Source organism: Ptychodera flava, chromosome 13 (genome assembly GCF_041260155.1).
Source record: "Ptychodera flava strain L36383 chromosome 13, AS_Pfla_20210202, whole genome shotgun sequence".
Lineage (NCBI taxonomy): Eukaryota > Metazoa > Hemichordata > Enteropneusta > Ptychoderidae > Ptychodera > Ptychodera flava.
In genome coordinates this window covers 11,098,455-11,126,288 of record NC_091940.1, presented here as the reverse complement: position 1 = coordinate 11,126,288, position 27,834 = coordinate 11,098,455, and the positions used below count along the sequence as shown (strand labels likewise).

Genomic DNA, 27,834 nt, shown 5'->3' with positions numbered 1-27,834 from the left:
ATATATATATATATATATATATATATATATATATATATATATACCAAAGCTCGTTTGTATCTTCTAAGATGGGTAAAGTACTCGGTTCAAGGCCAAGGGGTGCAGAGAATACCGTGTTGTTCGGTCGCGCACAGAATTGAAACATCTAAGTCGGTAACTGTGACCAACTCTTTTGGGTTGGAAGCAGTGGCCGACTGGTTTTGTGTGAGGCCTAGCAGCTAGGCGATGTTGCCATTAGTGTGTGGGGGTTCGAATCCCGCTTGAGTTATAGTAAAATTTATATTTCTTTAACCTGAGTGGACAGTTCTGCTAGTGGATATTTACTTGTCCCCGAGTCTGTCTGATAGCTCAGTAAAAGCTTCGTGCTTTTCCGATTACTATATATGTGTGTACTGTGTGTGTGTACTGTGTCTGTGTGTCGTCTGCTCCACGCATACCGTGTTGTTCGGTTGCACACACAATTGAAACATCTAAGTCGGTAACTGTGACCAACTCTTTTGGGTTGGAAGCAGTGGCCGACTGGTTTTGTGTGAGGCCTAGCAGCTAGGCGATGTTGCCGTGAGTGTGTGGGGGTTCGAATCCCGCTTGAGTTATAGTAAAATTTATATTTCTTTAACCTGAGTGGACAGTTCTGCTGGTGGATATTTACTTGTCCCCGAGTCTGTCTGATAGCTCAGTAAAAGCTTCGTGCTTTTCCGATTACTTTATATGTGTGTACTGTGTGTGTACTGTGTCTGTGTGTCGTCTGCTCCACGCATACCGTGTTGTTCTGTCGCGCACAGAATTGAAACATCTAAGTTGGTAACTGTGACCAACTCTTTTGGGTTGGAAGCAGTGGCCGACTGGTTTTGTGTGAGGCCTAGCAGCTAGGCGATGTTGCCATGAGTGTGTGGGGGTTCGAATCCCGCTTGAGTTATAGTAAAATTTATATTTATATTCATATAGGTAGATTTCATTGCATGAAATTTGCTTCAGGTGCTTACATATAAGTATCAGGTTGGGTGAAACCATTTGGTGTAGTGGGTTGGATTGAAATTTGACAGGTAAAATTTGTTTTCGTGTCGGCACTTGGAGACCAACTCGGAACGCTTGTTAAAAAGGCTGGACTTATCTGTATTGATTATGAATAGCTTCTCTGTAAGACAAAGGTTGCATTTCTTTGACACATTTGAGTAACTACTTGCTTTCGAAAGGATAGACCACGATATATCAAATGGTTTGCCCTGGGATTTGAAGTAACAGGCATATTTTGATAATTCTGTGCCGTTGGCGTATGCCTTACTTCGGAAAGATTGGACATGATTTACATAGCGTGTTTTAAATGTGTTGTCAGTTAGACCGATGTAATGTTTCACCTCATTGACATCGCTTGTAACAGTAGCTTTATATATTACAGATTTAGACTGGCAAGCTCCCTGGAGTGGGCAATTGGTCTTGGTGGGGCATTTATATACGTCAGTGAGTTTTTATCATTGCGCTGTGTGACCCGTTTGTTGTCTGATTTTATAATACTGTCCATGTTCTGCATGCAGCTGTAGCTTAATTTGACTGTATTTCTGTTGAGAACTTTATGTAATTTACAATCCTTTGGGAAATATTTCTAAAGAAGACGGAAGAATCCCTTTCCGACGTTGGTCTTCACACTCTTACTGTAGGGTGGGTTGAACCATGTAATCCTACGCTCTCTGCTTCTTGTTTTCTTTGCCGGCTTGTCAACACGTGTGTAATACGGGTAGTTTTCAATCAGGTTCGAACCCACAACATACGGCATCAGTCGCCTAGCGGAGAGGCCACAGAGAGAACCGCTCGGCTAAATCTCCACTCCCAAAAAAGAGTGGTTCAATAGCCAGCTAAGTTGTTACATTTTTCTGACTAAGACCGCTCCACACGTTGTAGAGTTCATGAAGCACTCACACACGCATGCTCACTATCATACATCGCACACATACACACTTTATCAAAGCGAAGAAACAAATTTCATCGCTTTAAGTGGGCGAACGATAACCTCGGGGACAATTCTGTCCACAAGCAGAGTTACCAACCCAGGGTAGAAAATACGGCTAGTTTTCAATCAGGTTCGAACCCACAACATACGGCATCAGTCGCCTAGCGGAGAGGCCACAGAGAGAACCGCTCGGCTAAATCTCCACTCCCAAAAAGAGTGGTTCAATAGCCGGCTAAGTTGTTACATTTTTCTGACTGAGACCGCTCCACACGTTGTAGAGTTCGTGAAGCACTCACGCACGCATGCTCACTATCATACATCGCACACATACACACTTAATTTAACTTGTCATCGTACCCACTTGCCTTATGTGCCTCACTGTAAATATCACTGCATGCCTTGTTGAACAGGCGCTTTCCAACTGTATCGGAAATGTGTTTAATTATGGAGGATGGTTGGATTTCTTATTGACATACAGTAAGAGTGTGACAACCTACGTTGGAAAGGAATTCTTCCGTCTCCTTGAGAAACATTTCCCGAAGGAATGTAAATCGAAAATGCATATGACTCGTCTGTGCATGTCTGCTCAAAGAACAAGAAAACTGTCTTTTTTTAAAAAAAGACACACGAATGCGTTTAAATGACTAAAACCTACCCATGAAAGAGAGTGATAGTCGCTGCCAAGTCTTTCATAAACGTCTCGTCCCAGTCCAAAATCTCCAATCTTGGCCGTGAAATTTTTAGTCAGGAACACATTGCGAGCAGCAATGTCTTTGTGAATTATTCTTTTGATTGACATAAATGAAAGTCCATTCGCGATGTCTTTGGCAACGTTTATCAATAGTGTTTCAGTTTCTATGCAGATTAATCTCGTTGATTTCAGATAGGTTTTCAGATCACCGCCCGATGCATACTCAGTCAGTATGTATTTCGAATCTACAGAACAGAAAGCATAAACAAGAAGTAAGATGAATTTGGTTTTGATGCCTTTAGAGCTTCGAAAGAGTTTGGAAACAATTCCACATCTTATTTACGTAACGTCCAGTGGTTAAAACTATATATGTTGTGACAAATTGTTGAACACGACATTATTTTCTCAGGAGAATTGTTGTGTAAAGAACTCAGACACTTGTTATACTGTATCCTTTCAAGTAAGTGTTCACTTTTTCTGATTTGAATTTCTTAGTATATATGTTATTTGTAAACACGTGTATTAATAATTTAAGGGTTAAATAATCCTACCTCCATTAATGTCAATGCCGAGAATGGAGATGATATTAGGATGACAGGCCAATGCAAGAAGACACCGAACTTCGTTGACAAAATTTTCCCGGCTTATTGCGTCTGAACGTACTGAATTGAAATAAAAAAATCATAGTTCGTAAGCATGGCCAAGTAAACCCTTGCCGGCTGATCATATTACAATGTGGTCGAAGAGGTCAAAGCTCGAATCACGACTGCCTCAAGATTTTAAGGGGTTTCTGTAAATCGTCGCATCAAAGAAATTGACCGGGATAATATCAGACTGAGGAAGGTGTAGTATTGCAGTAACGCTTCTTTATAATCCTCCTCAGATGCATATTCCTTTGAGTTGAAAATGCATGTCCTGGCTATTTTAATTATACGAAAATTATAATTGGAATACCTCAGTGATTAGTAAAAATTAAGATGTTTTCATAAATGAAAACATCTCCTCTTGGCTTAAATGATTTCGCCTGAGTTGAAGTACTTTGGCCATTCGTCGAATAAGGGAATAATTGTGAACAAAACGTTATTCAGAAAATTTAAGATTAAAGAAAAGTAATCCAAATCCTAAACATCTCCCAGGAAATAGTTAAACGGGTAATTATGTTTGTATCATTAACTGCAAGACTTCTTATCTTTGATAGCTTATCGCTGTCTTACCTTATGTTGAGAGTTAATGTACATTTTGTTTTCGTATTTTACGATTGAAGGTGTAATTTGTTGTAGTCGCAAACGATCTTTAACATGCCTGTGCCAAAAACCGGAATTAAAGTAGGTGTAAAAACTTTTTATAGTAGCTGAATACGATCTTTGAACAGCTGCATCTTAATCACCATTGGGGAATGCGGCAACAAGGGTGAGCCACAGGAGCTTCCCCTTTGTCTGAGCAACCTGCTGCACAAGCAATGCTGTTCTATACATTCTCGTCTGAGCTGCCTGAAATTCTTCGTCATGTGTTCTAAGCACCCAATGCAGATATTCTAATTCTGTGAAACGCGCACTTTCCCTTGAATCCGAGACACATGTTAATTGCGGGTAGCCGACCATATATTTATGTACATAGCTGAGACTGGTAAATTGTTGTATTGATTCACTTAACGATGAATATGAAGATTACTTATTCACTGGCAGTCGCAAGGTCCCTTTGTGAAATTTGTAAATTTTAGTCTCTAGCATTATTAAAAGCAACCTATGCTCTAATCAATTGCTGTAATTTTGACAGTTAGTGTTCGAGTACACTGCAGTTGTAGAGCTCTGAGGGAAGTAGCAATGTATCACAAGACATAATCGACTATATATCAATCCAGAGTTACTATCTTAAACGACATGAATATTCAACATTTCGGAAATCGACTTGATGACTTGATGCCGGATGACAACTATCCAGCCAACGTTGGCCAAGGGTGTTGACAGATTCACAAGATGATGCTTCGTGTGACGAAAGTATAGTGCGTTCCAATATCAGCACACTGGCGCTCACTGTTATATCATTGCTCATAGTGTACAACAAAGGTTCAAATGAATTTCGACCCACCTTCGCAGATAGTTTTCGCAGCGACCTCTTTTTCTCCTCCTCGGGTAGTCAATCGAGCCTTATAGACTCGTCCGAATTCTCCTTTACCAATCGGGTCTTCCTTAAATATTTTCAAAGCTTTCTTCTCAACATTCAAACCCAACGCTTCTTTCGGCAGATGTTCCTAGTAGGCGAAGATAGACAAGAACTTTGGATAAAGAAGAGAAGGGCCTTAACAAAACAATGTGACAGAAAATATATATATTTACGAAAATCAGCAAACCTAGAGCTTTTTGGAAGCCTATTATTCAGTTTTGTTTGCTCTTGTACCGATTAATATATGTAAAAGAAGATTCAGATGTACAATTTTCATTTTCATTTCCATCTGTACGATAACTCCTCTATGAAAAGCCCTATCAAATATGAGGAGTCTTGGAAGCATCAGGCAGTTTACACGAATCTTCGCACAAGATATCCTAAGTAGGATGTTAGCTAATAACTAAAATATAACTTCAGAGATTTCACTTGAATCACACCATCTAATGACCAATACCATGCAATGTTTGTGTTCAAAGTTTATTGAAATACTAAATGTATAAGGGAGTAAAATAGACACGTGCAATCCGATGCGCCGATATTTGATATCGTCATATTTTATGTGTAAAAGCAAAATATGCCTTAATATATATAATTCATATATTATGGTGAACATCTTGCCTTTAGATAATCCTCAAACCCACGGTCTTTTCTGTCAACAGGTGCGTAGGGTCGTTGCCTTCGGGCATTACATGTATACACAAACAGCATGAAAGCACAGAAAAGTATTCCCGCCAGTATAATCCATAAAAAGAGTGGTGTAGCTTTGATAATTCCAGCTGAAAACGATTAGTTTGCGAAATGAAGTCAACGTTTGTGCCAATGGAAAGAATTTATGATTAGTCATGAAATTGTTCTCCATTATATAGTTCAGGGTTATTTCCTAATGTGTGAGTTCGTATGCTTATTTGCCACCGCCTTACAGTAGGAGTGTATGACTATCATCGGCATCAATACATGTCTGCCCAATGACGTGGCACTACTGTTCAAAACAATTGCAAATACTCTAAAACACAAAAAAGTAACTCTTCAGATTGTTAGGGTTACACCCATTTGTATACGATGCCCCGTACAATATATTGCTACGACAAACGGATTAGGGAGCCGTCCTTATTTACGGCCTAGGTAGTCGGGGGAATGTGAGGGGGTCACTCAAAAAATTGAAAACTTCAGGGGGGTTGCTCAAATGTGAATAGGAAAAGGGGGTTACTCAATTTTTTGTGCGAAATAAATTGAAACACCTCTCAGATTGCACCATTACACAAATTTCTCAAAGTTTTCGATGAGAGAAGGGGATAACCCCTCGTGCCCCTAGGGTGTTCTAACAGTTTCACTAGTTAAAGACAAATTGAAAATGCCTCTTAGATTGCACCAGAATGCACCATTGCACACATCAATTACTAAAAGCTTTTTCACAGGATCGAATTGTTTTTTACAATATGTATTGTAATTGTTTAGTTGTTGAATATTGTGACTCAAACACTGATCATGCAAAAAAATGTAACATAAATATCAGTGCTCAGTGTCGTTTTCAAACAGTTTTACCGAGTGAAAAATACATTGAAACACCTTTCAGATTGCATCATTATACACATCAATTTTTCAAAATTTACGATACAAGAGGAAGAGCCCCCTTTCATGCTCTTCCCCTTGGGGTGTTCTAACAGTTATACTTAATAATAAAACAAAAACACCTCTCAGATCGCACCTGACTGCACCATTGCACACACCAATATCTAAAAATTGTCCATGCAAGATAGGGGACAGCCCCCTCTGACACTGTCTCCCTAAGCCTCTCGCGTGTTGTCCTCATGTACTTTCAAATTTTGCCCTGTCAGATATCCTAGTGAAAACCCTGTCATGATACCTTTCCAAATTAAAGAATATACTTTATGGTTGGATGGTTATAGCGTGAGATTTTATATCTGTATTTTGCTGTGACTTTGAATTTCGTTTTGATTGTTTCACCTTTTTCAACTGTCATGAGATAATCAATGATAATCTAGCAGGATACATGAGGATTTGAAAGGTCTGTACTATTGCTGTATTTTGCAAATTTTACAAATACATGTATTGGTATTTAACTTTTCTGTCAGTCACAATTTCAGAGTTTCCGATGAAATTCCTCCGACCGCCCCCAGGCCATAAACAATGACAGCTCCCTTAGCGTGGAAAAAATGACGTTAATTTTTAAGAACATGTCCATACTTTAATGAGACTTTCACGTTGACGGACGCTGTTAGCCTTAAAGAGCTATTGGTTTTTTAAACCTTTCCAAAACACTGGAAAAGATGGCATTTCTTTGTATTTTCCTTATAATCAGTAAATACTGCAATTTTATATCACACATTTTACCACCTTATTTTGCATGCGCATTTCGTGCATTATCAGTCTATTATGTATCGGTGCCTCTTTGCAAGGTTAATTGAATTATTGCAGTTCAGTCGACCCGAGAACATTATCATAGTTGTATCAGAATATGTTTCATGTCCATTTTATAAAGTGCTAATTATAGAGACCTATAAGTGAGCTTACCATTTCTTTTCTGTTTTGCAACAAATACCGAAAAATTACAAAACGCAGTGTTATTGGCCTGATCCGAAGCCCACATGATGATGTCATGCTTGCCAGTGCTAAATCTCTCCCCTGATTCTCGATTCGATCCCAAAACAACTGGCTTATCGGAGTTATCAATTATAGTGGTGTTCTTCCAACTCACTATAGCTGAGTTGTCGTCAGCGTCTGCCAACACTGTTTGGTTGGCTGGGCAGTCAGTGATAGTTGGTGCTTGGACGTCTGTTGGATAAAATGTAAAGACTGGGTCACGTGTTTCAAAATATCGAGCTGTCAAAAATGTCGGTAGTGCATTCTAGAATGATAATATAGGCAATATGACTAAAAGGAAATAAAACCATTTAATAGATAAATTAAATATGGAACCAACAATTTAGAGAACTAATTCCAAAAGCGTATAAAATGATAATTCTCACCCAAATCGCACTTTTCGCCGGTCCATCCATCTAGACAAATGCAGCCTAATGATCTATCACATCTCACGGCATGCGTGCAATTGCATGTGTCGTTGCAGAAATCACCAAACACGTTTCCTACACAATCTATTAAGATAATGTATATGATAATCGTCAATTGATAAAATACTGTCGGAATGTACAGTTTACTATACCCAATTACATGTAATATGACCAGGAGACAGATACAAATACTCAGCTGGATGAAGGATAAACTATTGAAAATTTGACAAAGACTACCTTTTTCATTACTTGAAGTGGCATATAAACTCTGGTTTGATATATTCCTGTATTTTTATTTTGTTCGTTGATTGCAGTTTCGAGATCGGATTCTACAAACCAATAAAAATTGATTATGTTAAATGTATCGACAAAGTTCGTATGTGTAAAATGATTATGATTGAAGTTAATTCCGCACAAGAACTGAAAAAAGCGATATTACGTATTACACAAACATTATAGTTGTTTTTTTGGAAAACAATAGAGTACAAAACAAACTGCGAACATCAAGCCAACAGGCCGAAGCGTACGTTTTGAAATAGTATCGGTTTATCCTTGCGATCGTGTTAAGTCATCAGCGTCTATAATACAATAGTTACCTGCATAAGTAACAGTAGTTTCAGCAGTGTACTCTACTCCATCTTGATCGTTGACTGAACATATATAAGTACCAACTCGCTCTCCATCAAAGTTAGTTATCGTTAGTTGGCTGAAATATAAGAAGAAGAATTTTGGATGACAGTTTCTTAGCTGACGATATAATATTTAAAGGGATGGGATATTTTGAATGTTTTTAAAGCATCTGTCAGTCCTTTTTGTCACAGACGATTTGAAATCCTATTTTTTCAATAGATTACTTGAAAGGGCTCGATATTTAAAAACAATTTCAGGCATCAATCTTCCTGACACCGAATTGTCACAAAAGACGTTGAAAAATCACTATAGTTTAACCTACAGAAAGACTTGTTTATGACGTCGTTCGAATGCAAATTGTCAAAAACAGAGCATAATTTTAAAACAAAATTAACATTTTTTGTTGTGCCCATGATATGTAAAATCAGCTTTCCATCGAATTTTATCTCAGAGTGTCAATGTGATAATGTAACATGAGGCTGAGAGAAAATAAGTTTCGGAACCTGTTCTGAGCAATGTTTTGTGCGGGATTTCATTACTTGTTCTTCCATGAAAAAAAGGAAGTCTTTTAATGCAGAGGAAATTTCAAATTGAATTATTGATCAGGTTTATCATTGTCCTCAATGTTAGATAATTTAAAACAGCTGATCCACCAACGAGTTAGGGCATGCACTACCTGTCAAATTTAAATATATGACTCTGTCTTGACTATCATTCAATAGAGAAAGGTAGCAATTGAATTCAAACTTCACTTATCTAAGAACAAATTGCACTTTGAAACCTCATAATCGAATACTAAACATGAAATTATCCTATTTAATAAAATGGCAAGGATCGAACTATTTTATAAGTTGTCGCTTTCTCCTGTCACACAGCACCGTACCATATGAAGTACTGACCTTTTATGTTCATCATACGAGATCTGGTCCATCGGACCCTGTAGTGTTCTACTAAACGAACCATTGAAAAACGTCCAGACTCTCCCGTATGCAGAGTTGACTTCAAAATTGTAGTGACAGGAAAGATGAAATACTTGACCGAAGATCGGCTCACCATCTGTATGTAGTATCCATATCTCTTTTACAGCTGCAATGAATGAAATGTGCATTGTCGGCATTACGCCATTGAGAAAGTACCATATATTATGTCTACTAAATTGCAAACTGCATTTACACGATTGAACATTTTTTCATGCTGTTCTCGGAAAACTATGCTCTTTCCTCGGTACGAGACTTTTGCGAGATGAACCTTTTAAAAAATAGATATTCGAAGCTTAAATTTGGTAAACACTTGTTTCTATATTAAGTCCCGAGAGAATGAAAAGCACAAAACTTTTACTTGTAGCACTTTGTTGTATTTTTATTTCGTCTATGGTCATACATGGACTTCTTTAATTTTCTACATTGATTAGAATTAACAGCAAACGGTACTTGCCCACCACGCGAAGAAGTCGGTCGGTCGAAGATCTGGACCAATTTGCTTTATCGATAACTCTAAAAAAGTGGTAGAATAACTGATCAATATAGTTGAAGTTTTGACCCTTTTGTTGTTGTTACGTTTGATTTACCCCTTGACTAATGCATACAGTGAAGTATGGCAGTAAAGCATTCAAGGCCCTTTAGTTATCAACTTTGTTTACCAATATCGCAGGCAGGTCCTGTCCATCCTTTGTAGCAATTACATGCACCATTGAACCCATGACAAGAAGCACCGTTCTGACATATGCAGTCTTTATCACATAACAAACCATATTTACCAGGTGGGCAACCTGTAGAATACAAGTACATGATTTACATAGACGCCACCTCTGCTAGTCCCAAAACTAGCCCTAACTCAAATATAACGGTAGCTTTTCAGAGTCGGGACGTATGGATACACGGACCTCTCTGTACTGTAAAGCCTCATAACTTTATAGTCACTTGACATCTTCGCTATATAATCATTGTTTTCTTCTAAGACATTATTCTCTGCTGAGCTTTGCATAAGGAAATAAGTACATAGATAATTCGAATTCATCAAGCTTTCATTAAGTTATTGAACTTTATCCCAATTTTTAAAATAGCTTTCTTGATACAGTGCAATTAGTAGCTTATGATATATAAGAATATTGGTTTCAAGAAGGTGCTTTCCATATTATTTCACTTGCCGAAGCCTCGTTCAAGAGGTTATCGTTATTTAACAATTAAGGAAGCGTGTTTCCGATTTCATCATATAAGAACAAATTCCAAAGCGTCGATACAGTAAGTACAACACGAAACATGCAGTCTCTGGAGTAGTAGCATAGTTTTAATGTTGCAGAGAATTAGAAAATCACGCAACATTCTTGATTAATGTGACGTTACAACTGGTCCAGTGGTCAGTATCATTCAAGTTAAATAAACAATTCACCAGGTGCAAGAAAAAATGCAATGACAATAGAGTAATCTTGAACCACTGTTTAGAGGAGATACGTTGATCAAATGATAGTTAACAGTAGGAGATTCTAAACGTCTTTGGCAAGATGCACATGCAGTAAGATATGAAAAAAAAATTATACAGCATTTTCAACAACTGTTACATTCAATGTTATGTTCGTTATGACCAGAAAAAGTAAAGTATGTTCGAAGGGTATTAACGGCCGCATCTGCTGGCAATTGTTATCGAGCGTATGTCTCTGGTCTTAAATAGCTGGAAATTCAACTCGAAAATATACTGCCTTTCTGGAAAAAATAGCCTAGGACAAAGACAGCTCAATAACGTTTGCGTTTTGTTAGAGTCTAGCTTGCTGCAATCGGACATGAAGCATGTTAGTTAAATAAACTTTTAATATAATGTAGAGCTAGTGTGAGTATCTTAATTGCCAATACTACTATTGCAGAGTTGCATTCCTCAGTAAACCTAGTTACGCAGGTTTCTATTTATTATTTTATTGATAGTAAAGACCAGGTACCATAACAGCTGTGGCTTTAAATCTTCAAGCCAAAATTTAGCACCCGTGAAAGTATTATTGCGACCAGGCTCCTTTACCTCTAAGGTAAACATTTGAAAAATTTGCATGAATTATCAAATACCACAGATTAGAACGACAGTCAACATATCTATGCCTGCACTTTGTTGTAGTCTATGAATACAACCTTTGTGGGTTCATAAACGTTGTAATACTCTTAGATGCTTCCTACTCGCGTTAAGCTCTCCGGAAACAAATTATGTTTGAAAGCGTACATGCCCTAATACTAAAAATACCAGAACTTATTTGACTACATATCTTATACAGGCGATATGCTGTGATGGTCCAGTTGCGATCTACTTATTATGCGATATAATTCGACGAAACTGTAAGTCCGTCATTTAATTTAAAAAAAAAAAACCTTTGGAATTTAAAAATGTATGAATTTGTTGTGTGTCTTTATAATAATGGCGAAGACTTTGAAAGTAAATTCATTATTACAAAGAACAATAATGAGGTACATGCATGGGATACATTACATAAAATAGAATGTTATAAAAATTCGAGTGCATTCTGTTTTATTATTTAATTTAGCTTACCTTGACTGTCGATATTTATCTTTGCTGTTTGAAAGAAATATCCCATGGCTGAAAGATCAAGTGATACAAGCCAAACTAAGGGTGTGCTGGTAGAACTGTACTCAAGCAGAAGTTCCGCAACACAATCAGGGCGTTCTAAGGGATCCATGGACAGGTTCCTAGGAAGCGCGTTCTGTAAGAAGAATAAATATATTGGGTTTCATTTTTCTGGAGCAACCGCTTAAGTTTGATAGGACAAGCTTTGCCATATCTCACTTCTCATAAGATCGTTCGGTAATATGCATCTCTGTCTTTGCGTCTCTCTGTATCCCTCTCAGTCTGACTGTCTGTCTGTTTGTCTTCTTGGCTGCGTGTCTCTCATGTCGTCGCTGGTACAATCATGCTATATTATTTTGGAAAAAGTGGACTAAAATAGCTCAATAATGAAAGCAATTTGACCAATGATTAAGTTTCATCTTTTAGTCATGCAAGATATTCATTGTCATTTTCAACAATAAAATTTACTCATTGCCGTTGTGTTCATACACATATTGACATCTTGGCCATTGCTGTATTGTAACGCCCTCTTGGTAACGCTTAATCTGTTACTCGATCGAATTTAGCATGAAACATACCTTACATCTCGGCATGCGAAGGGTAATGTTTCCCACAAAGCAGACTGGAAATATCGTGATCAACTTTGCAAAACATTAGTTTTCCTGATGCAAATCCACTCAAATTGTTACGTACCATGTCATCGTAGAACGTGATTTTCGGTGTCGGTATCGGTGGCCCCTGTAGTTGGTTGACCTTGTAGTTGTATGGAATGTGTAAGAAATCGCAAACGTTTGGTAATGGCTCAAATAAACCCATGAAGATGTCGGCGATACCTAAATGATTATAAAAATGTTAGAAGGTTTTATTGTAGAGTGACAATATACCTAGAAGACGAGATTTGATCACAATTTGGGATGCATATGGGACAATCATCGATGTTTTCAGCAACACAATGGCTATACAAGGTTTACATACACATGTAGAACTGACTTTGTTGTCTCTATCATCAATATCATTACTCTTACTATTTATTGTTACGGGACTGCTGTCGCCATCAGGCTATCTATTGATCTGTAAAGAACTCGCTGGCTCTTGTATCCAGTCTACAACTTGTAGGTTCATTTTGAAAGCAATGGAGAAAATAAATCGTTGACAGGCTCAGTTTTCTGAAAAACGAAAATTATATATTTCACTGCAGAGTCAACACAAGTTTTCCAAGTCCGAATCGGATTCTACGTTATGATAACATGGGCCTCGAGGGCACCTGTTCGGACTCCCGGACTTATCTAGGCTCTTGGAGTAAAATGAACTTTTCATCGTCTTAGTATATCGAAGATAGAAAATTTCATTTTTCTCATTACACAGCGATGTTGGATACTTGGAATTTCAAATATCGCAAATGATGTTTAGTATCTTCGGTAATAAATTTTACACGGGTGACCCCCAGATTTTTATTCTTGATTTTGAAAGAAAATGGTTGTTTAAATCTTTCACTTTCGATGTGCATACTTCCTCAAGAGGAGTAATTTATTTGACCGGCAAGAGAGTGGTCAGTCAGCACTATGGTTATCTCTACCAATGCTACACTCAGAACAAAAGGGATCTTATGTGTCTTCAAAGACTATCGTTGTTAGTGCAATTATGAAATCAAAATCCATTTCCCTGTATAGTGTAACAATCATAGAGAGATTGATTTTGACATCAAACCAAAAAGATCCCTGCATATGGTGAAAATACTAAGATGGTATTTAAAGGCCTTTAAAAAAATTGAACTGATGATCATCAGACATTTATTAAAGATGAAATTACTGTATTCTGAAATAGGATATGACAAAATTAGACAAAGGATAGAAGGGCAGCAACGTAACGATTGAGAGGCGATTGATAAGACCAACTATGGACTTTATAGAAAATTTCTATCAATGTGATAGACAAAGTAAAGTATGGCGTCAATAATAACATCGTAGTCTTTGATATATGAAACGGGTTTTAGAACATTCTTTTCAAATTGAACGTTGTAGTTAATAATGCCATATAATGATATGACATACATCTGAATGTTCTATGAAGCGTACTAGTATTTAATAAACCTGATGTAAACCACATGGGAACATTCGGTTCACATCTGGTTTGTTGCTTCTTGTTGCACGAACTTTACAAGCAAGCGAAGGTCCAGCCACTGTAGTATATTGTTGATGATGGATTGAATGCTAAACATAAACTATTGAGGAGTTTAAATATCAGTTTAAATAGGAGTTTTAATAGGAGTTTAAATATCAGTAACTTACATTGGCCATTGTCAGAGTCAGCCCGAAGGATTAAACCTTGCCATGGAAAGTCGAGATCAGCCAATCTCATCACGCCCAAAGATATATCGAAGAGGATATGACCGAACTGCAACAGACATTACAGTAAAAACCCCAATTTGTATCGTTTATTACCCACATTTACTCCTCTGAATTAATAATATAAACGACAGGTTGATGAGTCACAATTGTCCAGAGTATAACAAGATTCAATCAATAAAATGTTAAGTATTTAAATACTTTGGACAAGATAATCCGTAATCAGATAAAATTTTATCACAAAATGGGCAATTATTGTCACAGTTATGATAAAGAGACGAAGGTCTTGCACTAACGGTCTTTAATTACTTTCTTGGCCAGTATTTATTTCAATATGGCCTGAGAAACGTTCGAATACTTTATATATGAATTTAATTGTACGAAAGTAATAAATGTGTTCTTCCGTTGATTACGGTGTACAAATATAATAATCACTTACAGGATTTATGGGACCCCTCGTATAAACTGGTGTTTCACACGTTGAGTTGTAGAAAGGTGGCCAACCGTTCTCGTTAAGAACAGTCACCGTCAACGTCGCCTCGCTTTCCCGAAAATTTTCCTATTGGCGAACAGAATGACAATATTAATACTACCAATATTGGCATTCCGCATTTGTGTTCTAAAGGAAGATTGAAATATTGGTCAAGCGATATTCGCAGAAAACGAAAACAACCTACTTTTGTTCAGCCGTATAACTATTATGGTGTATTGTATGTTTACAGTTTTATGTGTAATTACAAAATGTTACAATTGGAACATGCAGAGCGTTATAAATAATAACATAAATTACTTCAAGTACAAAGTAATAATATCCGTTACTTAAGTTTAATGCATCCTGCAATCTTCAGACAGAAATGAAAGGATTCTTAGCTCTACACTCTCATTTATATGATTGCGAACTACATATATATAGATCCTGATTAAAACACCGAAAACCCGGACCTTTGATGGCGAATAAAACAATAAAACCGGAAACATACGCATTTGATTCGCTGTGGCATAAGAACAACATCCCTATAGCCTGGCCTTTGTGACATCTCGCTGATTTTACATTGCAATACCTCAATGCTATAAACAACTTCTGGTAAATGTTGATTTCATATATATTGTACTTACATTGTTTCGATAAAACTACCTACAAAGAGTTTTTTCATGCAGCGACATTGCAATATGGGTGTCAGGAGCATGCGTTACCCTTGGTCATGCATTCTAGAATGATCGGCCCCTTAAAAATTGCCACATGCTTTCCTAAACCACTTCTTAAAAGCAGCCATAGCTTTTATCATATTTTGTCATAATATCATAGTAAGGCCGAGCCCCGGGGCCAAAGAATTCAATTCAAAGGGCTGATACACTTTTCCTGTGAGATGATCGTACATCATTGTATATAATTTTCAAATGGACGATTCAACACATGTTAAAGGTGTACATATTTACATGGATTTGGGTACCCTTTTACATCTGTATGAAGTATATTTAATATTTGTGCTGAAAATTATCTAGTTTTAGTAACTTACCATGAATAAAATTTCAAGCTTGTAATGAGCATCGATATCATAGTCTAAAAAGCCATGTGTAACCAGAATACCATCGAGCCTCATCTTGAACCTGTTGTCCTACGAAAAGAAAATATAAATGATACTGACAATGAACAAAGCCGTTCGTCTTCACAATGTCTGACGATATTTGCTTCGGAATCATGGTGTCGGGTAATTTAAGTGTATTGATAGCTCCAGAACCAACACTTTGTGAGCTGTTTGTCATAGCTGTGATCAAAACCAGCCGACCAGTTTTATATTTTCGATACCTGCATATGGCGGTCACCTAAGGAAAATTCCTTATATGAAATTTTTAAAAAAATCCTGACTTTTCATCTATTTCAATTATGTAAGTCAGAATTTGACTCAATTGTTACGTGAAGCAGAGCCTTATAAACCTAGAAAGCGAAACCAATCAAATAGAGATATAAACAATGGGAAATATTTCGTAGAGCATGGCACCAATAAAATGAACAAAAGGCATATACGTGGCTATTTCGATTTACAGTAATATAGGAATGCTTTCCAGATATACACTTGTTACGAAGGTACTTTATCTCACACAAAGGTTAATGCACCCGGTGGTCATCGGTACCAGTAAAATCATTTGTCGCGTTAGCGGCTAACTTACTAAGCATGCACCTGTTCAATATACTATGCGAATAACCGGACGTGTACCAACATATTCATTATTCATGGACGCTGTGTTACAACCGATAACGTTGTAACTAACTGATAACGTAGTAATTTTTCTAATCAATAACGTAGTAAAATTTACCGAAAGCGTAGCATTTCTCCTAACCCATAACGTATCAACAAATTTACCAATAACGTATCAAATCAACTGATAATGTATTGGATTAAGTTATTCATGGGAATAGATTCATCGATAGATCGATCGATTGATAGATCGGTACACTGATCTATCAATCGATCGGCATTTCTATCGATTGAATGTTTGAATGAATTGCTCGATTGCTCGACTAACAGAACGATTGATATATCTATGTGTGCATATATTTCGATCCAGAATAGATAGATCGATCGATGGATAGATAAATAGACAGATAGTTTATCAATCAACCCATAATGTAGCCAAGAGAACAATAATGTATCAAATCAACCGATGACATATTAAATCAACCAATTATGTATCAAATCAACCAATAACCTAGCCAAGTCAAAGAATAAAGATTCCAATCAACTGATAATGCATCAAGTCAACAAATTAACTATCAATCGACCGATAAGGTATTAATAAATGAAAACGGACTGAATATAAATGGATATTGTAGTTTTCATTTTTTCAAAATCAATTAGTTGCACCTTAAGAGTTACATATACTTGGAGTTTACTGTTTTCATGATATTACTCAGACGTCGCGAATCGAATTTCATCAATTTGGGAAATGCGAACTACTTAATAAGTATTCCTGAAAGATGAATTCAAGATACAAGTTGACACACATGTGAATGTCTTTATCGACACATTTTCTAAGTTGGGGGACTTGGAAAAAAATTCAACACGACCAATTATAAAATTTCGTTACTTACAACGTCAGTATATCAAAATGAAAACAAGTCCTTACAATGTAACTCATTCTAGGACTGACTTACAGGTAAATCTGGACTCATCGTTCAATTGAATTCCTTATAATCAAGATTCATTAGTTTTGTAAGTTACTCCTGTAAGCAAGCGAAGTCAACAGATTTTGTAGACAACATATTACATTTTCTTTCCTTTGTATCCTTTCTGCCGTGATTCCCGTCAAGTCACATCTTATTTGAAGAAGGATTACGTAGACATCGCAAAATTATTGAATAGTCTTACATAGTATAGTGCTGATAGAAAAAATCCGCTTAAACCAGAGTTCACTCATACAATTATATTATGTTCCTGCATATTAATCACTGATATGATTACCTTTTTCCAATACACCCGATAAAGCCGATGGAGATTTTCAATAACAAGAAACATCGTTAATTGTACAAATAACTCATTATTATTCTTTGGTTAATCACTAACGTGCAATTACTTCTATTGCTGACGTATCCAATTATGTGTGCGAAATTTTGATGTTGGCTGTCGGTGATTGCGGTATTGCAATTGGTCTGCTAGAGCCAAAACACAGTCCCAAAGGAAACAAAAGTTTTCCGTTTTGTAGCTGGTCTGATTACTTTGTTAAAAATGTTTTGTGATAATCACATTTTTATGCGAAGCAAAGTATTCCCACGACTTGCCTGTACAACTCTTGTTGCAGCACGAATGACTAACTTGATCTAAATGATGCTACACTACTGGGATGGGTTTGGAAAGTTGTTTTTTAATCTTGCTATTACAACCATACTTTCTGTCTGAATTGTAGTCGATACATACACATAAAAGTTTTCTTTCTCGGTAGGGTTCTCTGTGTAAACCAACAGCAGCTCATTCCCCTGCCTTTGTTTCATAAGTATTTATACCATCTCTTTGAATTTTACCCAACTAGAACTAAACTGTATAACTACTATTGCAAGACTATAAACAACTTCCCAAAACTACTCCAGTAATTTAACAACATTAGATCAGCTGAGTCGTTCACACTACCATGAAAACAGTCGAAACACGATAGATTTGCTGCAGAAAGTTGTAACGATTTACGCTTAAAACGGAAAAAATAAATAGAAGAAAAGAAAATTTTGTGATAACAAATCGCTCTATAGATATATTTATCTATCTATTGACAAATTTATCGAATCAATCGAGTGATCTATCGATTAATTGAGCTATTTTTCCATCGAATTGATAGATCCTTCTTTCTGATCGATCTATTCATCAATTTATCTATCGATCGATTGATCGATCGATCGATCGATCGATCGACCATCTATCAAACATCGATAGATAGATCGCTCGATCTATCGATTGAGTGATCGATTTATCTATCGATATCTTTCTATCTATCTACCTATCTAATATGTATCTATCTATACATCGATTGATCTATCGTTCCCCATGAATCCCTTAATCAGATATTATCAGTTAATTGATACGTTATTGGTTGTTTTGATGCGGTATTGGTTGACTTTTCAACGTTATCTGTCGATTTAATCTGTTATTGGTTCGTTGACACATTATCGGTAAATTTGTTGATGCGTTATCGGTTAGGAAAAATTACTACATTATCGGTTTACTACTACGTTATCAGTTGATTTACTACGTTATAGGTAAATTTTTACTACGTTATCGGGTTTGATACACTATCGCTTAGTTAAACGTTATCGGTTATAACACGCCGCCCTGTTTTTGGCGTGCTCGAATGGAAACAAATACAAAACTTCAAAAGTATTATTTATTATCTCCTCATTCATACAATATATCGCTGCCATCAGCCAGTAAATAATATTTTTCACCTCATTATTGATAAAAAATATCATTACTTGGACAAAAATCAGAAATATATGTCGTGTACATGTACGAGGACTCGCGCCAACAATGCTTGCATTGGACCACATTTAGAAAAGCGCCCTCCGTGTCAATAACTAGATGCAAATTTCCAGTCGTTAAACAGAAAGATTATCAGCTTGCAGCTAAACTCGAAACTAGCAGTAGTCCAACTAAACACATTCCACATATTACATTTCCCATGGGTCGCAAATATTCATGAAGTGGTAGCCCACACCATAGACAGTCCCTCCTCTACTGTCTATGCCCACACGGACAACAAAGCCTGAGACATGAAAGCCAGTCAAATGCGTGTGATACATCTTGATCACTTGGATGAACTTCAGATGCACAGTCAACTGTGCTGGACTCTAAAAGGCCAGGCTATGACTATGGCTGCCATATATTGATTGTTGCGAGTTTGAAACCGATTGAAAACTTACCGTATTTTCTACCTTGTGTTAATAGCTCTGCTGGTGTACAGAGTTGACCCCAAGGCTGTCTTTCGCCCACTTTATGCAATGTATTTATTGATTCGATAAAGTTTTTGTGCGATGGGTGATAGTGAGGGTCAGAGCGAAAGTGCGAACTCTACAGTTATTGAACCACTCATTTTTGGAGTGGAAATTTGGTTGAGCGAACGGTTCTGTCTATGGCTTCTCCGCTAATTGACTGGCTGCCGTATATCGTGAGTTCGAACTTGATTGAAAACTTCCTCTTTTTGCTATGTAAATTACAAAGGTGAGTACAAAGTTTCATGTCTGAACTAATGTACTTGGATGACAGGCACCTATAATGATGGCAAATGAATATATATTTTCATTGACTTTTGATTATATCGTATCAATCACAATAACGTAGAAATTATTTGTAACCTGCATTCAGAAAGCCAATGTTGGTCTACTTTAGCATAGCGACAGTATGCCTTCATGATGATTGAAAGTCGTGGTCGCTGTCATGACGACTTTAAAAATGCATACCACCCCATCCTCCCAGCCCCTATTATGAAACAGGTCTTCAATGTCACCAAACTTTTGAGTGTCAGTGTTGGCCTTTATAACGGTTTCTTTTGCTTTTGGGAAAGCTGTGTAAGTATTCATGTCAAATGAATAGGAAATTCGCTTCACGGGTAGAATCATCAAAGTAGGGCTTTTTTGTCTGGTTAATGAAAAATATCCATAAAACAAAATAACGCGCAAAAATCCAAATCCAAACAAAACAAAACAAGATATGAACTGAATATGCTCACGTGTTTTACAACAGGTTCATTAATAGTAGTACGCTTCACAGAACAATAAGATATATGTTATCAGTAAATGAAGCAGGTTTTTTTCAACATCGCACAGTACTCTCAGATTTTAATCACTAATTACAAAACTTTATTTTATATGCAAATAAGCTGTTAATTAACTTGACACTGCTCAATGCTTCATGGGACAATTAGATATCCATCAGATCAACATTTTTAGCACGTTTTATTTAATTTAATGCAGTAATTTTAGAGTAATGTCACTAATTACAAAGTTCATTAAATATGCAAATAATCCCTATATTAACTTGACACTGTTCAATGATGCATAGCAAAATTAACTTTAAAAAATCAATATCTGTAGCACGTTTCACAAAATTTGGTGCCGTAATTTCAGGGCTATATACCTAATTACAAGGTTTATAAAATATGCAAATGAACCCTTAATTAACTTTACACTACTAAATGCTTTACAACACAGTTAGATATCTGTCAGATCAGTATATGCAGCAGTTTTCATCACATTTGATGCAGTTATTTCGGAGTTATATGACTAATTATAAAACTTCATGGAATATGCAAATGAGCTAATTATTAACTTGACACTGTTCAATGTTTCTCCGTACAATTTGATATTTATCAGATCAACATCTGTAGCAAGTTTCATCAAATTTAACGCTGTAATTTTGGAGTAATATCACTAATTATAAAGTCCATTAAATATGCAAATAAACCCTTAATTAACTTCACACAGGTAAATGCTCTACACAACAATTAGATATCTGTCGGATCAGTATCTGCAACAGATTTCATCACATTTGGTGCAGTTATTTTGGAGTTATATCACTAATTACAAAACTTCATAAAATATGCAAATGACCTATTTGTTAACTTGACACTGCCAAATGCTTCTCAGTACAATTAGATATTTATCAAAACAATATCTGTACCGAATTCCAAAGACTTGGGTGCCGTAATTTCAGAATTATATATCTAATTACAAAGTTCATTAAATATGCAAATGAACCCTTAATTAATTTCACACTACTTAATGCTTTACACTACAGTTAGAAATCAGTCGGATCAGTATCTGCAGCAGATTTCATCACATTTGGTGAAGTTATATCGGAGTTATATGACTGATTACAAAACTTCATAAAATATGCAAATGACCTATTTGTTAACTTGACACTGCCCAATGCTTCTAAGTATAGTTAGATATATATCAGATCAATATTTGTTGCAAGTATCATCAAGTTTGGTGCTGTAATTTCGGAGTTATCTCACTAATAACAAAATTTCATTAAATATGCAAATGAGAAGATAATTGACATGACACTCACAGCATCATCATAATGTTCTGAGATTGTCATCTGTGAAAAGTTTCATGAAATTTTGTGCAGTATTTCTTGATATATGTCCACACTGTCATTACCGTCTCCATAGGGAAACCATTGTACGGAAAAAAACGATATTGCATAACTTCATTAATATGCAAGCCACACTAACCAAAATCTAATCAGTTCTTGCAAGTAGCACATGGTACCTGTGTAATAAATCTGACTTGAATCCGTTCAGGCGTTTTTGAGTTATCGTGTAAACAGACCGACAGACAGACACACACACACTAACACACACACACACTCACGGACAGACAGACAGACATCGCTATGACAATAACCCACGTGTTTACACACGTGAGCTAATAAAAAAGAACCAACAAAACGCATGGGCCTCTAGCCATTGTCATTCGGCTACAAACTTCAGAAAGTGGTAGCCCAAGTGGACTACCAATTCTATTAGAAAAGGTTAATTTTGAACCCTGGGCTTGTAATACTGGATGTTGGGAAGCACAGTTGCTGTGTAGCTACGATAATGACGGCATAATACGTCCCTTATCGAACACAGTGGGTTGTTGTCGTGGTATATGTTGTGTGCAAAAATTGCCATTTACGTTCAACGTTTTGACAAATTACATAGGAAAACTATACCTGCCTGGGTCTGACAAAAAGCGTATCAGTGAAATGTGCGAATCAGTGAGTGATCTAGTAAACTAGGTTATTGAATATATTGTTTACGCAATGTGTAGTCCCTGTGGTACTACTCATATACATAGCAAATGACAACTATTTCTATTGGTCATTCTTATTATAAAGTAATTATACTATAATGAACACCATAAGCATGGACTGCGCATCTTCGAAGGTGAATACATTTTAATTATAACCTCTCTGCCACACAAATGGCTGGGCCCTATTTGATATTTAATCATCAATATCTTAATAATGAGTCGATTTATATACAAACCGGATACAAACCAGATCACCGGCAAATGCGCAGAGGGGCCAATTACCTTACTGAGGATGTCTTGAAGTTTTGACAAGACATATGTTTGAGTGATAATAAAATAATTTACTAATGATGGAACACAAGAATTTTATCTGATCTTGTCGCAGTGACTTTTACATAGAATATTTTTACATGTCAATTGAACACCAAGAGCTGTATTGATGTTTGTGATTGGACGTATTATTTTATCTTTCTTTCATATTTATCGTGTAATCGAAACTACCCGTTTTATGTGTTGTATAGAAAACAATATTTCGATAATATCGGGAGCACAAGAGAGAGCTATCCCTGACGACATGTAACTTTTTAGATTTGGTTCAAATCGATGAATTTAAAAAATAAACAAATCTATTAGGAATTTGGCATCCCAGGCCAGGTTTTCCTTGCTACTGAACGCGTTACCTTTAGGTCTGCGCAGTAGTGAATTAGTTTCTACATGGCGTTCACCCCACTCATCGCGTAGACTCCACTCATCACGTTCACCCACCTCACATGAAAACAGAACACAATCATTGCACTTACGTGCACCCGACTCAAACATTCACAAATCACAGAATTCAACCAAGTCTTGTAACCTCTAGGCGTATTAAATAAACGGGTGTATAACTTTGAAGACTGACAGTCTCTACTCTGCCTTTTTATCCCAACGACCTCTAGAACGGCAATATCCCAAACGAAGACAACTGTGAACTGTAATACACTACTTGTTAAGTTTCCTTGCTTAGTAACTTTTTAACAAATCTTGCATAATTATAAACATTATCTACATCCTAGATTATTTATTATGAGTACTTTATTGGTTTATCTGTTCGAAACAAATGCGCATATTACTTAATATCTGTTGGGATATTTTATAGAGACCTCTAAAATCTTCCAAAGTGAAAGGGAGTTCCCTAAAAGTTCAGCAAATTTTTCTAGGCCTGCAAAAAAGTAATAAATGTGTTGGTCGTGAGAATCTTGTAGCTCTTTTCTTTTCCTCAATGTTTCCCTTTTCATCATTACATTTCTGTTTTTTGAATAAACTACAACATTCCAAAATGCCTGCTCTGCAGGTTTAAGTCGAAAGCTTACATACACGAGAATACCTTTTACGTATCCATCGTCATATACATAAGCGTAACACTAGCTGTCCCAACAATCATTTACGGATTAGGCAATACACAGCTCAATCCATAGAAAATACAAGCATCAATTTCTGCAGAACAAAACTCAATAACGCTATTCTAAAACACAAGATTCTGTAATCACAAAAATTGCACTTATCAGAATACACAAAAATAGCCAATTACAGTGCTCAGTTAACAGCCATTCAAATGCGACTTGAAAGAAAACTAACCAATCAACATTAAGGCGGGAACAAGAGCCAACACCACCCTCCATACAAACAAGATAACAAAAAAGTAACGGTTAGTTTTTCATGTTAAGATACACCAATGATAACCCAACTCTCTCCGACAATGAATAGAACATAAGCTTACACGAAGACGAACAGTAAAAGACCTGCACTAAAGATGAAAGACGTCCCTGAACATAGGTGAGTGAAAAAACAGCAAGACAAGATCCTAGGCCGTACAATGAATCGACAAGAAAAAACACAACATTCCAGCAACAGTAAACGTTGTGAACAACGTACATAACTGGATACAGCACGAGCCAAACAAGGATCACAATACTAAACGGCCTTTTTAAAGGCCAACACATATTTTAAAAGGGAGAGTTACCATATCAATACTGTGCCATGCCTCGACACTAAAAATGTACACTAAAATTACACATAAAATTACAAAATAAATAGAAGGGGTCAACATCATAGGAGGGCACAGAAATAGAGAACAAAGTAAACATATTACGCCAACAAAAATGTCGCATTACAAGAGCACAAACCAAAATGAAAATCAATACACATAGCAGCCTCAAATTCATCTTAATTTCACCTTCCAAAAAACAGGATAAAATACATTCTATGTCTAAGGCATATGATCAAGAACACTATCAGAAAACGGTGAGATACCAATCAAACCGTTAGATAAAGGAAGACGAATGAAATTCTACACACTAATAAGGAAGCATCAAAAATAACTCGTCAACCACTTACTTCATACAGAGATTACAACAGACAACTTATAACCACAGAAATAATTCCTGCATTTTGACAGAATAGCACAACATTAAACATGTTGACGATCACATATATCTTTCTCTCAATCTAGTAAACACAATACGAACACGACCTTGAACACAGTAGAACAAAATGAGATATCCTAGCTTCCAAAATGAAAGAACAAACTTCCAGTGGGACAACATAGGAATACATACAATCTGCAAATATACCACACAATTTATCCACTGAAGTTGAACTTGAGGCAATTGATGAAGAAAGTCTGGCAAACTTCCAAAATATAGCGTCAAAGAATCGTAGTGTCTTACACAGTCTCTCCACTCTGGAGTACAGACTGCACTGACACGCAGATTACAGCCGCTGTGTCTCTCCGTGCCTAATCGGCTCTATACACAAGAAATTGAAACAGAAAATACACACTACTATACATTAAACGCAAAACCACCAATATATGAACGATGTGTGGAGTTGCTTTCCCTTTACTAACTATGCACAACCGAGCTTGTATATGGCTCGTTTATCAATTATGTTTGTCCGCCTACGCTTAAACATGCTATGATTCGTTTTCTACTTACTTTTAAGAACATGTGGATAAAAGTTAATGGCATTCCAAAAGTGTAAAGCATTTGTGAGAAACCTTATCAAATTTTCACATATATACCTTGTTTCCCGACAGAATCTGGAACGAATGTACGTTGTTTCCCAAATTTTCTCGCAAATTAAACACTTCCTCGCCAAGCCTTGAGCTCTGCAAGACAGTTTACAATTTGTGATAACTATTATTCAGGCAATTATCTGTCTATTATGTATACGTTTCACTGAGAAAGGTACTCACGAGTACTAGTTTAAGATAACAAACAAGTTAAAATTACAAGGGCATGTGCTTTGATAGCGTGTTGTCGAAGTATCTTTTTATAGCACGCATACATTGTTATTGCTAGTTCTGTATTATGAAATAGATCATATTTAGCCTTCAACTTGACAATAAATAGCATCTATATGTAATCAAAGTAAGTTTTTTTAAAATAATTCTATCGAAAAGCAAACCTGAAAACTCTTTACCGTTGCAATAAGTTGATATTGAACTTTTTACCAGCTTTTGATGGCAAAAAATACCAAAATTCCTATCTTCACAAAGATAAAATAAGATATGATTTTTTCAAAATTATACAACATACAGCAAGCCTACAACTTAGTTTTAAAAACATAAAAATCATGAATGTTAACTAGAAACCTGTATGTGCACAGGGATACTTTGACTAACTTTGTGAAGCAATAGTTGTTAGCACCTCAGTGTATGTAATAATTAATCAAACACGCCGACATCATATCTAACCATATATGAGCTTTACTAAAGAAAATTTTAATTCTAAACTCGTACTACTTCCAACTTTTTCTGTGGTTGAAAGAAAACGTATAATTTCGTGGTTACTTACTTCCGGTATACTGACAGTGAAGGTAAAGTTAGCATCGCCTTCAACTGGCTTGGAAGAGGCTGTAATTGTATGATTAATATTTTTCTTCGTTCAGCGAAGGAAAATACGAGTGACGTAATGACCGTGTCACCACGAGTCGAAGACGAGTGGTGACACGGTCATTACGTCACGAGCATTTTCCGAGCGGAACGAAGAAAAAAATTAAGGAAAAATTTATTATCACATGCACAAGCCAAGAATTCGTTAGTTTTTGCAAAATAAAATAAGTTTTCCATGACGATTTCGCGTTTAAACTTTTGAACTACTTTAGGAATAATATCAGTACGCCGTGCACAAGTTGTCAATCATTTCCAGTCGTCCGTCGCGAGCGAATTATACACGTGATTTCTTCGGAATATACAGGCGGTACACTATTGTGTTTAAATTGTTCGGATTATTAATGTCGTAGTCTGTGAAAATATTGATTTCATTACATGAGTTTTGAAGGCATGGACACCGCACTTGACCCCCTTGTTGCAGTAGACACCGTATGTCTACCGTTGTCTACCACATGAAAGTACACAGTGCGCCGAAAGTTCAGGCGTCGGCGGGGTCCACACGAATACGAACCTCCATGCATATCGGCGACAAAACTCAAACACGAGGTCTCAAAAATTTGCCTAGTTGATGTATTGTCAGACTCCAATAATCACGACTAATGTTTGCGATATTTTCACGTCAGACACAGTTTGATCGTAAGAGAAACGTCGGCCGCCATGTTGTTTGTTTACATATTTACGAGCACACCGAGCATCGACAAAAAAAGGTCCGACGCACCAAAATTGATGACATAGACGCGCGTTGTCGTGACGTAGAACGACCAGAGAATAAATCCCGTATTCTTTGTTCGGAGACGACAAACTTTGTTTGTGCATGTGATATATATATATATATATATATATATATATATATATATATATATATATATATATATATATATATATATATATATATATATATATATATATATATATATAAATTTGATGCACACGTCTACTGATCTGGTTGTAGACGTGTAGACGTGTGCTAAAAATTAAGTCAATTTTTTCATCTGCTATTGCCAAACAACGATATATATATATATATATATATATATATATATATATATATATATATATATATAATATATATATATATATATATATATATATACATACATAGATAGATAGATAGATAGATAGATAGATAGATAGATAGATATAGATATATAGATATATTATATCCTTTGTAAATAAAAGTATTTTCGCCATCTTTTTTGTCAATTACAATCTATCAAATACAATAAAAGAGTATGTTGCGATAATATGGCAGAAA

At 36.2% G+C, this 27,834-nt stretch overlaps 1 protein-coding gene across 1 annotated transcript in view; it reads right to left on the bottom strand.

Annotated features, from left to right (window-relative positions):
* Window positions 1-27,834, bottom strand: part of LOC139147399 (uncharacterized) — a 49,164-nt gene that overhangs the window by 2,480 nt on the left and 18,850 nt on the right. The window contains exons 12-27 of the mRNA XM_070718492.1: window positions 26,482-26,540; window positions 25,707-25,793; window positions 15,885-15,983; window positions 14,807-14,926; window positions 14,311-14,416; window positions 12,716-12,855; window positions 11,987-12,158; window positions 10,101-10,229; window positions 9,361-9,547; window positions 8,428-8,537; window positions 7,790-7,915; window positions 7,335-7,595; window positions 5,421-5,578; window positions 4,725-4,887; window positions 3,188-3,298; window positions 2,601-2,881 (exon numbers count right to left, since the gene is read on the bottom strand). Of these exons, the coding sequence (XP_070574593.1) occupies window positions 2,601-2,881; window positions 3,188-3,298; window positions 4,725-4,887; window positions 5,421-5,578; window positions 7,335-7,595; window positions 7,790-7,915; window positions 8,428-8,537; window positions 9,361-9,547; window positions 10,101-10,229; window positions 11,987-12,158; window positions 12,716-12,855; window positions 14,311-14,416; window positions 14,807-14,926; window positions 15,885-15,983; window positions 25,707-25,793; window positions 26,482-26,540 (2,309 nt within the window). The remainder of the gene's footprint in view (window positions 1-2,600; window positions 2,882-3,187; window positions 3,299-4,724; window positions 4,888-5,420; window positions 5,579-7,334; window positions 7,596-7,789; window positions 7,916-8,427; window positions 8,538-9,360; window positions 9,548-10,100; window positions 10,230-11,986; window positions 12,159-12,715; window positions 12,856-14,310; window positions 14,417-14,806; window positions 14,927-15,884; window positions 15,984-25,706; window positions 25,794-26,481; window positions 26,541-27,834) is intronic.